The following is an 11,383-nucleotide window of genomic DNA, read 5'->3' on the forward strand; positions in this document are numbered from 1 at the left end:
GATGGACTCAAGCATGGCAACAGTAGTGAGGTTGGCCCAGGATTGGGCAGTGTTTCGTTCTGCTGTGCATAAGGTCGCTATGAGTTGGTACCGTCTCAATGGCACCTAACAACAACAACAACAACAACTATTGAGCAGTATTGTGTCTTTTCACTTGTACCTTTGGATATTATACTCACATACTCAAAATAATTATTACCCGTTATGTTCAGAGGAGTCCTGGTGTGGCATTGTGGGCTCATGTGCCAGACTGCACAGTTGTTTGAACTGCAAAGTTGGTGGTTCAAACTCACCAGCTGCTCTTTGGAAACCCTATACAGAGTCGCTAGGGGTTGGAATCGACTCGGTGGCATTTAACGAGAACAATAACAAATTTATTTTCAGTATGTGAGGTGCATGTGTGCGTGTAGTATAATGAAGTTATGTATTTATTGTTGCTGTTGTTAAGTGCCGTCAAGTTGGTTCATAGTGACCTGTACAGGGTTTCCAAAGAGCTCCTGGTGGGTTTGAACTACCTTCCTTGTGGCTAACAGTTAAGTGTTTATCCTACAGCACCACACCAGGACGCCGTATGTATGGTTGTTGTTAATTGCTCTTGAATTGGTTTAGACTCATAACCACCTTGTATAGGGTTTCTGAGGAGCAGCTAGTTTGAACCGCCAACCTGGCAATTAGCAGTCCAGTGCTGATCCTATGGTGCCACAGCAGGACCTTGAATCTATGGCATGACACCCCAAGTAAATGACAAATTAGGCATGAAACCAGCTGCATCCTAGCTGACGACAGCCTTATGTGTGTCAGAGTAGAACTGTGTTCCATCGAGTTGTCAATGGCTGATTGTTTGGAAGTGGGTCACCACAACTTTCTCCTGAAACTGGGTTTGCAGTTCACCTAAACGTGTGACAGAAACCTTGTGCTTCCGTGCCCTCTAGCGTCCACGCAGAGCTGGCCCTTGGAGGACTTAGTCATTGTGGAGATAGAGGCAATAGGAGGAGAAGGGGTTTTTGTCATCCTAAATATTTTCCCAACCTCTGTAACTGAAATGGTCTGATTTTTATTTTAGAAAAAGAAGTGAAGTGGGAGCATGACGTCTTCGCTGTCTTTGTTCTAAAGGCCCTGACTCAACATGAGGTGTATGGCTTGGCTGCTAACTGAAAGATTGGTAGTTCAAACCAACTGGCATCTCCGAGGGTGAAAAAACCTGGAGATCTGCTCTTGTAAAAATTTCTATTGTTAAGTGCTGTCAAGTTGGTTCCCACTCATAGCAAGGAGAGGCTGGTGGGTTTGAACCACCGACCTTACGATTAGCAGTTCAGTGCTTATATTTCAGCCATGGAAACCCTATGGGAAAGTTTACTATGATATGTAGGTTTGCTCCTGGTCGGAATTGACTCAACAGCACACAGCAATAGCAGCTTTTAGTTCCTTACCTTTTTGCTCTTACGCATGCATTCTCAGCTCTGGGAATGTTCCGCAATTCATACAGTGTGACTTTAGAAAGATAGTGTAGGTCAGAAATAAAACCTAGACTTTTCCAGATGTAGGAACTTCAGAGGAATTGTCTGTGTCTAAATCCGCAAGCTCATTCAGTTTAAAAATGGTCCCTTTAATATGGTGCTCACTTATTACTTCAGATTCATTGCTTCAGTAATGACTTTTAAATAGGACTCTATTATTAGACTGATTGGACTGAAGTCTGATTGGACTAGAAACAGCAGCACTATAAATAGAGAGAAAAGATTTTACCGAATTGGATTGAGCTTTGATGAGGACTTTCAGAAACTGGAGCTTAGGGTCTTCTCTGCTTGGATCCTTTCTTTGCCCACTTCCTAACCAGTTCTCCTTACAGCCGGGGGTTTCCGCTGTGGATGGAGTGGCAAGTGGAGGGAATTTGGGAATGAAATGCTCTCTCCTGGCATTTGTAATTAAATATTACCTGAGGCAGAGCTTCATGAACTGCTCCTTCAATAATTTTCCTAGCTCCAAAACGGGAGGAAGTGAGATTAGCACACTGATTAGGGAATCATTTAAATGACTCAGAAACGAAACACAACGATCCTAACAGCTTTTATTGTATATGGGAAATACTAGAACGAGTTTTCAGTCAGGTATTGGTGTAATTATCGAAATGACCTTGTTGGCAGGCGGAAATGGGCTGAATGCCCTTCTTGAATAGCATCAGGAGGAGGTTGAACTGGCTGTAAAGGCATTATGATTTCCCTCTGTTTTCACACACATATACCTGATATCTGATATAGCTGAGGCAGAGTAAAAAATTATCTGCACTCTGGCTGTAGAATTTATTTGCATCAACTTTTAGAAAAGTCAACTACGTCACTTTTCGACATCATCCCCTTGCTTTTCAATAAACTGTGTCCATCTGTCAACAAGCTTTCATATTCCCTTATTAAAAAATATTTTAGGCTGAGCTGTGAACCACGAATGTACTGCTGTCTTTACGTCTTCATCAGTGGTGAATCTTGACCCTTGGAAGGATGCTTTCAGGGAACCAAACAGTTGAAAGTCCAGTAGAGAAGGATCAAGACTATAGGGAGGAGGCTTTAGCACCTCAAAATAAAGTTTTGACAAAATGTCAACAGTGTGGGCAGCGGTGTAATGGATGTGCATTATCACACAAGATCACAATGCCCTTGGATAGCAGTCCTCTGCATTTAATCTGAAGTTTAGGCTTCAGCTCTTCAGTGAGCATCTCATTGTAATGAATACTGTTGATAGTTGAACCATTTCCTAACAGTGTTCCAATACTGGCCTTTGAGAATCCCAGTAAATATCAATTTTCCAGCTGATGGATGATTTTTCATTTCTTTATTATTTTTTAAGGTTTTTATGTTGAATTATGTGATAATTTACATGGGAGGAGGACATTAGCTTTACATTCATCCTATCATATTTTGTTTCATTGCAATGATTACAATCCCCTCCATGCGTCATCAAACAACCAAAGTGTGCATGCATCCTGCAAGTCTGCCCCCTGGCCGCCAGCACACAGCCCCTCTCCCTCCCTGAGTCCAGAGTCCCCAGCCACTCCATCTCATCATGTCATCTTCTCTGCCTCCATCTCTGACATCAGTGCTTCTCTAGGTAGGGTTCCTACTCCGCTCCTCTCCCTTAATGTTCCCAGGGACCTCCCCTCCTGGACTACAAAGTCAACCGCTCCTCTCCTTTTGTTACAAAATGTCTACCTTTACATTTTCAGCCCTCATAGTCAGTCTGATAGCACTCATTCACTGTTGTACCACAAGAGTCCTATCCCCATCTCCTTTCATCAGCCCTATCCAGGAAGAGTAGAAACCACTCAATGGAGATTCTACCTTCCTCCGCACCCTCTGGATTTAGGCTCCCTCTTGAAAGCTTGTAAGCCAGTCACTTCTTGCCTTTGTAGCCCCCCATTTTGGGTAGCCAGTGTCCAAGTTGCCTATCCCTGTCTACCCTGTGGACCAAGAGGGTGGGAGTGATCCTCGCCATAAAGATTTGTTCCCTCTTTTGAGCTACTACATCTATAAGTACAGGTCAAGTTCATCCAATTGTAGCAAATTACTCTTTTTTGCTTCCTCTTCTTTCTTCTTCTAGTCGAGTTCTGATCATCCAGCCATCAAAGCCAGGTCAAGTGGGTACTATCTGCAAGTATGGGTGTTCTTGTGCATCTCCCCTCACTTTATATCAGCTGGACGCTTCACTCTCTGCTCTAGTCTTCTGTGGCCATGTAATTGTCTCTGGGCCCAGGAGTCCCCAGAAGTCTTGCCATACTGCTGGCTGACCAGGTCTCAATCAGAAGTCTATTGAATGTGGTTGGACTTAGCTCACAATTCATTGCTGTTTTTCCCTTATTGGTGACCAACGTAGTCACCAGCAAGACCACATGGCTGCTCATGTATTCCCCTTGAGTCTTAGTCTTGGAAGGGAGTTTTCCCTGAGGGGACGCAACCACTTGCCTGATGGCTTCTGGGTAAACAGCTTGTTTGTTCTTATAGTAGTCAGTTGGACTGCCATTATTGTTTTTGATGTTTCCTGTCGGGCTTTCTTTCAAGAAGTATCTTCTATTCTTCTAGCCGCTCCAGGCTGGTCTGCTTGTCTTTCAAGTGGAAATTTCCCACCTCAGAAGATTCTGGATGGGGTTCAGGATTCCACCTATGGTCTTATGTAATGCAAAGGCTCCTTAGGAAGCCTCCTTTACTGGGCATGATGGTTAATTTTTGAACTTTTTCTTGGTTGGTGACTGAGAATGTTTCCGTTCCACAATCTGCCGTTTACTCTCAGGCTCATAGTGATGAATCCATGTCTCATTACTAGTAATGATTTTTTATAAGAAACTTTAAGCGTCCTTGGAGTCTTAGTCCAAATTTTGTTTGCAGACATCCAAATGCTTCTGTTTGTGCTCGTCCGTGAGTCATTTCAGTACCTGTCTTGCACAAACTTTTTGAAACTTAAGTCTGTCGTGGATTAGTTCATAGGCAGAGCCGGGGCTTATCTGTAAAATGACTTGCCACACCATCCACAGTCCCTCATCTGCTCAACAGAATCATTTCACGTGCATGCTCAATGGTTCAGCTGTGGATATTTTGACCCATTCTTGTAAATCATGGATTTTACACACGTCAGTCATATGATAACAGTTATAATTTAGAGAAAGAACTGTGAGGAAGAAGTATCCAGGTGTGGTGCTTTAGGATAAGCGCTTGACCACAGGGTCGGTTTGAACTGCAAGATCGGCAGTTCAAACCTACCAGCTGCTCCTCGGAAACCCTAAAGAGGGTCACTATGAGTCAGAACAGACTTGATGGTACTTAACAACAAGAACAACAGCTGCTTTCTGGGGAGTTTTGGTGTGGTAATGTAGAATAAGCACTGGACTGCTGACTGTAAGTTTGCAGGTTCAAACCCAATAGCTGCTCCTCAGAAACGTTATGAGTTGGAACTGACTCAGCAGCACACAGCAACACTGTGTTCTGGTAGTAATTTCAGATGAATAGTAACAGGTACATGAGTGGGCTTCACAAAGTTTATGGAAAACTGGAATTAAAAGGTAATGAGATTTTCCAATAAACTCTCCGAAACCGCCTTTGTATACATGGCTCTGAATTACGCTTGCCTTATTTTTCACTTCTCGATGAATTACAATATTTCATAGATTAATTTGGCATATGATGGTTTCATTAATTAGTATTGTCTTTATTAGTTTATTAACATTTCATGTTCTCTCTCTCTCTCCCTCTTTCTCCTGGCTCTAGGGTGTGAATGAGTGGAACATATCTCGCCTAAATACGGTCTTAGATGTGGTTGAGGAGGATTGTGGCATTTCAATCGAGGGTGTGAATACCCCTTACCTCTACTTTGGCATGTGGAAAACTACTTTTGCCTGGCACACCGAGGACATGGACCTCTACAGCATCAACTATCTCCACTTCGGGGAACCCAAGTCATGGTAAGTGAAATGCTTCTGACTCTTTGCATTACAGCCTTGAAATCTAGGTGACATTAGAAATCCTGGGGAAGATTTTTATTTGGTGGATTCAGATTTGTGTGAACTGTTCAAGGTTAAGCATAGAAACCATAGAGCCCGCTTGTGGGCCTGGGATTGAGGGGTGTTTTAGTTTTGAAGGATTTGGTGGGCCTCTCTTTACTTCTTTCAGCATCTGTCCTAGGGTTTATGGGAGGTTGTTAGGAGTGAAAAGTGGATGCCCAGAATGCAGAGCTTTAAGTAATCTTAATGATGTGATATTGTGCTGTGGGTTAATGCGCTGGACTGCAAGGTTGTTTTGAACTGCAAGATCAGTGGCTCAAACTTACCAGCCACTCCTCGGAAACCCTATACAGGATCAACAGCACTTAACAGTGACAACAGTGATCTAGTAGTGGTCCAGCCTCCCTGACAAGTTCCATTCAGTGTCTGGGGGCAGATGGAGTAGAAGGACGAATCCAGATGCCTGTTGCCGCTCTCTGGAGGATGGGCCGGGGAAAAGAATCTATTTATGTTAACACATTTTCTGAACTTACGTTGTCCCCTGTTTTCAAGTCCCCCACCTCCATCTTTCTGAGCAATGGTTTGGACACTTAGCTCTCTGTAACATGCCCCTACAGAGCATGGGCTGCCCATTTATGATGACCGGCCTCCTCACCATCCTTTCCTTTTTCGTGGTCACCCGGTTTCATGGTTGTGGTCATTGGTCTTGAGAGAGTTAAGTATCAGTGCAGTTTCCTGAAGTGTAAAGTTAACACACAGGCAGCAGCTGATGAACCATTCACTTGACAACTCGGGAATAAGATGCTTCTGACAGTTGTGAACATGTAGGGGCATGTGTCAGCCCAGTGGCTGTATCACCTCAAACCCTCCCGGTGATCATATGTTCAGATCCAGTGTGTCCTTTCTGTCCTCATCCTGCTGCTCCGCAGAGGCCTCATGACTCATGAAGCATGACATGGTGAACGTCCTCCCCCCAGATTCAAGTACAGCCGGAAGTCCTGATCAGAAATGACACTTACTGCGAAGGGAAGCTTTACTGCAAGTGCCAAGTTCTTAGGACACATTCAGCCACTTCCTAATTCTCTGTGGAGTATTGTAATCTAGTAAAACATGAGTGGACAGTGTTTGAACGCACTTTGATAAGTTCCTAACATGCTGTTCTCTCAACAGACGAAGGCCAATGGAAACCTCTTCCAGAGTTGGTCTAGGACTGATGCTCTGGGTTAGTGGGATGTGGTCATTTGTGACACAGGTGTTTGCGGAGGGCCAGCTGAGAGCATCTACTTAACAACAGGGGCTCTCCACCCTATTTCTTGAGCACTACCCTGTAATCCGTTGGGCCGTCAAGCTTGAGTGCTTTTGAGGCTTCCTGTGAGAAATTAGCCGTAAGTTAAAGCGTAGGTTCCAAGCCAGTTTCCCAGCTGTGGAGCTATCTGGTTACCATTTCTTTTACTTACTTATTGATTTGGGAGATTTATTCTATTTTGATTATGATACGTATACATGTAGCTAAACATCTGATATTTCAAGTCTTCACTTGTACACTTCAGTGATGTTACTTGTGTTCATTATGTTGCATAGCTGCCGTCCTTAACCCAGTCCCAAATTCCAGCATCACCCCTAACAAAGGTCATTACCTCCTCAGTACTGACCCTCTTTTCTTTCTGCCTCCCTCCCATAGCCATCCCAGGTTAACTTTCGAATCCACTCTGGTCTCTGGATACTTGTGTTTTCATTTAAGTGGAATAGCATATAATATTAATTCTTTTGTGACTACTGACTGAACACTTTTTAGTGTGTGAAGGTTTACAGAGCAGATCAATTCACACACATTGTGTTTCATAGATTGCGGTCCCCTCAGTGTAACATCGTTCACCCGCTTCCTCCCTATGTTTCCTGTTTTCCATTCCTCCTCCTTTCCTAGTCCTTCTGAATTTTGTCCTTTGGATCTCAAATGGCTGGTGACCCTAAGGTGTGTGTACCTCCCTAAAGGTATTGTCTCCTTCTGGACTATTGCTGACACTGACTTTCAGTGTGGATATCATGAAATGAGACAGATACAGTCAACACGTTGGTAAGACCTATGGAAGCCAGAATTGGTGTTGAGCAGAAACCCACCAGAGATGGAAAACACAAATATTTTCTATTAAAATTAGCAAAAGAAAAATCGGGGGGAGGGGCTGCAACCTCTATGTAAGAAACCTGCCTTCGTTCCAAAATGATGCCTTGAGTTTACTTGAGGAATCTGAACAGTTAGTAGCAAACCATTTGGAGGTTTGTTAGAATTTAATGAGGATGCTTATTACTTGAACATGTGTTTTATTAGAAGAGTTTATATGGGGTTTCTGCTTTCGTATTGAGAAAGTGGACTTTTAGCTTCTGTGGTAATAGGATGTGGCTAGTAAGTGCTCTCATGTCGATTCTGACCTTACTGCACTAGACTGCATGGCTGGTTTGAACCACAAGGTCGGCAGTTCAAGGTCAACAGCCGCTCCTCAGAAACCCTATACAGGGTCGCTGTGAGTTGGAACTGACTCAACGGCACGTAACAAAAACAACATAGGGATTCTGAGAAGCAGTTGGTGGGTTTGAACCTCTGACCTTGCAATCAGCAGTCCAGACCTTATCCGACAGCGCCACACCAGGAGTCCAGAGATCACATAGAAGAGTGTATTCTCGTCAGCAGTGAGACTGCCACTCTTTATACTGGCGTAGAATTACGCAGCTTTCCAAAGCATTTCTTTCTCGCCGCATGTATATTTTCAGTAGTTAATTACTCTATTAGTTGCTAAGCTTACAGTTGTTATTATTTACCTTAAGGGTGGATTTATATTATCACTGTTATCATTCACCTTGACCATTACTTATAATGATAAAATAATAAAACACAGCAGCAAGTTCTGACAGCTAATCTAGATTCTATTTAGAAGATAACGACTGGAGAAGAGAGTGAAACACAAACTCTCAGGGGCCTTCCCAGCAGCCTCATGAAAGATTATATTGCCTCAGCATAAATAATTGTGAGGTGAACCCCATTATCATGAAAATTTATTTTAGTAATCATTATACTATATTAGAATTGAGTTGTCAAAGGCAGTAGAAAGCAATGAAATTCAAGTAAACAACGTGAGGTAGGTGATGTGCAGTGGGGGCATGCTAAGTCTCAGGGGGGCCAGTGCTCTGACCTAACTCTGCCTTTACTGTGTGTGACTTTGGATAGTTTGCTGTAACTCTCCAGACCCCAGGTTCCTCACCCACCAGATGACAGGGTTAACCAGGATGCATGCTAGTGCTCAGTGTAGGAAGCATGTAGGTGTGGGCATGCATGTTGGTCATTTTCTCTTTGTTGATTTCCTTCCTTCTGGGATAGTACTCTTATTCTTGTCCAGTGGTGTCCCTCCTGCACTTGTCATCACTGTCCCCCACAGGGTGTCTCCCTGCTTCTCTTCACAGTCTAGCTTTTGACCGAGACTCTTTGTCTTCAGCTCTGCCCTCTGACACTAAGTTTTGGATCAAAGACTCAGAGAAGAGCCTCTCCTCACTCTGTCATGATTGTTACCCTCTGCCCACGTAGCTTTTAGATTTTGCCTGTGGCCTTTGAGGACCATGTGCTTCCTCTACCTCAGCTCAATCAATAGATTGATAGATAACCTGATAGATAACTTCTGTGGAGTTGGCACTGACTCGGTATGGCCCCGTGCTCAGCAGAGCAAGATGTCACCCTGTTTGGCAACATCGTACAGTGGCTGGCACACTCAAGTCCGTCTCGGTGGTGGTTGCCAGTCCGTCTCCTTGAGGGTCTTCCTGAGGGTCTCTACTTCACCAAACATTATTATCTTCCCCAGTGATTGATGCCTGTGTACGGTGTGTGCCCACAGATAGTATTCTGTTAAACGTTTTATTGTGAATTGAGTGAAGGTTCACAGAGCAGATCATCAGTTCTCCATTCAACAACTCATGAGCCATTCGTTTTTACTGACTCATTCCTAGGCGTAGGTCTTCAGGCCTTTCTGCCTAGTCTATTTGAGTCTGGAAATTCTGCTGAAACCTGGCCTGCTGGTATTTGAAATACCAGTGGCAGACCTACCAGCATCACAGCAACACGCAAGCCACCACACAGTACAACACAACTGACAGATGAGTGGCGTGCCTCTTTCTTAGATGTCAGTTTTTACACCTCTCATCCCCTGCTGTATCCTCACCTCCAACCCACCCCCAGCTTGAAGTCAGGGTCCATATCTTTATGTTTTTGCACCTTTCGGGCCAGGTTATAGCATTGTAGCTGTTGTTCTGACTCATAGCAACCCTGTGTAGGGTGTCCAAGGAGTGGCGGGTGGGTTTGAACCATCAACCTTGTGGTTAGCAGTCCAATGCTGGTCCTCCAGCACCACACCAGGACGCCTGGCTGTAGCGTTGCTGCTCCCGAAATAATTCTGGTATTGAATCTGGAGAGCGTTCAACTCAGTCTGTTTAAGGGCAGTCAAGGAAATACACAGAACCTTTCTTAAGCTGCTTGTCTAAAATGTACCTGTTAAGACTACCGAGTTTACTGGGATTTCTGTGTAGCTGCGGCTATGTTCAGCTCCGGGCGGAGGCCCTAAGACATACATTTTGCCCACTCTGTGTGGCAGTTTGACCTGGTAAATATTCACAAACACAGGTTTGTAGTACAGAGCCTTTGGAGGAGTTGCTGATTTATTTAGGAATTTCTGGCATAAAGGTTTAAGGGAAAAAGAATCCTTAGAGTAATCAGATAAAAAGCTGCTTTTGCAGTCAGTGGTAAAGTATTTATTTTCTTGGCTTGAATATTGACTTTGGAGCCAGAGGACCTATTTGAAAACCCTAGATCTGTCACTTACCAGCTGAATGACTTAGAGCAAATCACTACTTTTCTTTCCTCACACATTTTTCTAACTGCCAGACGGAGGTCTGGCTGATCCTGTCTATTTCCAGGACTGCTGGGAGGGCCCCATTATACACTGTGTGTAAAAGTGCTTTGTAAACTACAGAGGACTGGACAAATACAGTTATTCTTAGGAAAGCAAATCGCTTTTGGCTCTCATAGGTACTTAAAATCTGACCACGACACACTATGCCTATACGACGAGTAGACAGCGGGACTTCAAAAATTTGTTCATGAAAAAATGCCTTTATGTGAGGCCGGGGGAGATACCAACAGCCCATTTCCAGATGCTTTGGTACTTGGGACTTGTTCTTTAGGTATTCTTGGAAATCCACAGGAATCCAGAAATAAAACCATGTACTTTTTTTGGAGGGGGATAGTGGGTGGCGATCTCCCTCTAGCAAATAGATGGCATCTTTCTTGTAACGTGATAAGCAGCACATTTTATCAGGGGCACGAGAGACAAGCAGATGCAGTTTACAAAGACTGTGTCCAAAGCCTTCGTTCTTCAGGTAGACATCGATATCCCTGTTCATTCAGTGCCGTCTTTTGGACAAAGCTCACGAGACCCTGTCAGGAGGAAGGGGTGCCGTGTCTATTGCGTCTCTCAGGTTAGGAGGGGGATGGAAGAGGCAGCAGCATGGGAGACCAGGTTCGGAGGCTATATGTACCTCAGTCCTTCTCAGTTTTCTACCAGGACAGGAGGACTCACTGTTATTTTAAAAGGAGTATCTGTGCTACACCCTAGGCTATGTAGAAACCACTAGGGACCTTCAAAAATCTCTGGAGAAATGGGATCAAAAGATAATGGGATGTTTACCACAAACGTTTTGAAGCCCCTTTGTATTTTAGCTTGCATCAGCAATTCTGTCTGCATTGAGTCTCTCTAGGCCTTGGAGGCTGGGGCATCTCCAACCTTGCAAGTGACCAGGGTGTGCTGGCTCGGGATCCCTGTTCTCCCTGGCACCCAGCTGTGTCATATCCCAGAGAGGAAAGCT

General features: G+C 44.1%; 1 protein-coding gene across 1 annotated transcript in view; it reads left to right on the forward strand.

The window, feature by feature from the left end:
- Positions 1–11,383, forward strand: part of KDM4C (lysine (K)-specific demethylase 4C) — a 314,090-nt gene that overhangs the window by 26,163 nt on the left and 276,544 nt on the right. Inside the window, exon 4 of the mRNA XM_006863764.1 lies at positions 5,250–5,443. Within this exon, the coding sequence (XP_006863826.1) occupies positions 5,250–5,443 (194 nt within the window). The remainder of the gene's footprint in view (positions 1–5,249; positions 5,444–11,383) is intronic.

This window comes from Chrysochloris asiatica, unplaced genomic scaffold (genome assembly GCF_000296735.1).
Source record: "Chrysochloris asiatica unplaced genomic scaffold, ChrAsi1.0 scaffold00056, whole genome shotgun sequence".
Lineage (NCBI taxonomy): Eukaryota > Metazoa > Chordata > Mammalia > Afrosoricida > Chrysochloridae > Chrysochloris > Chrysochloris asiatica.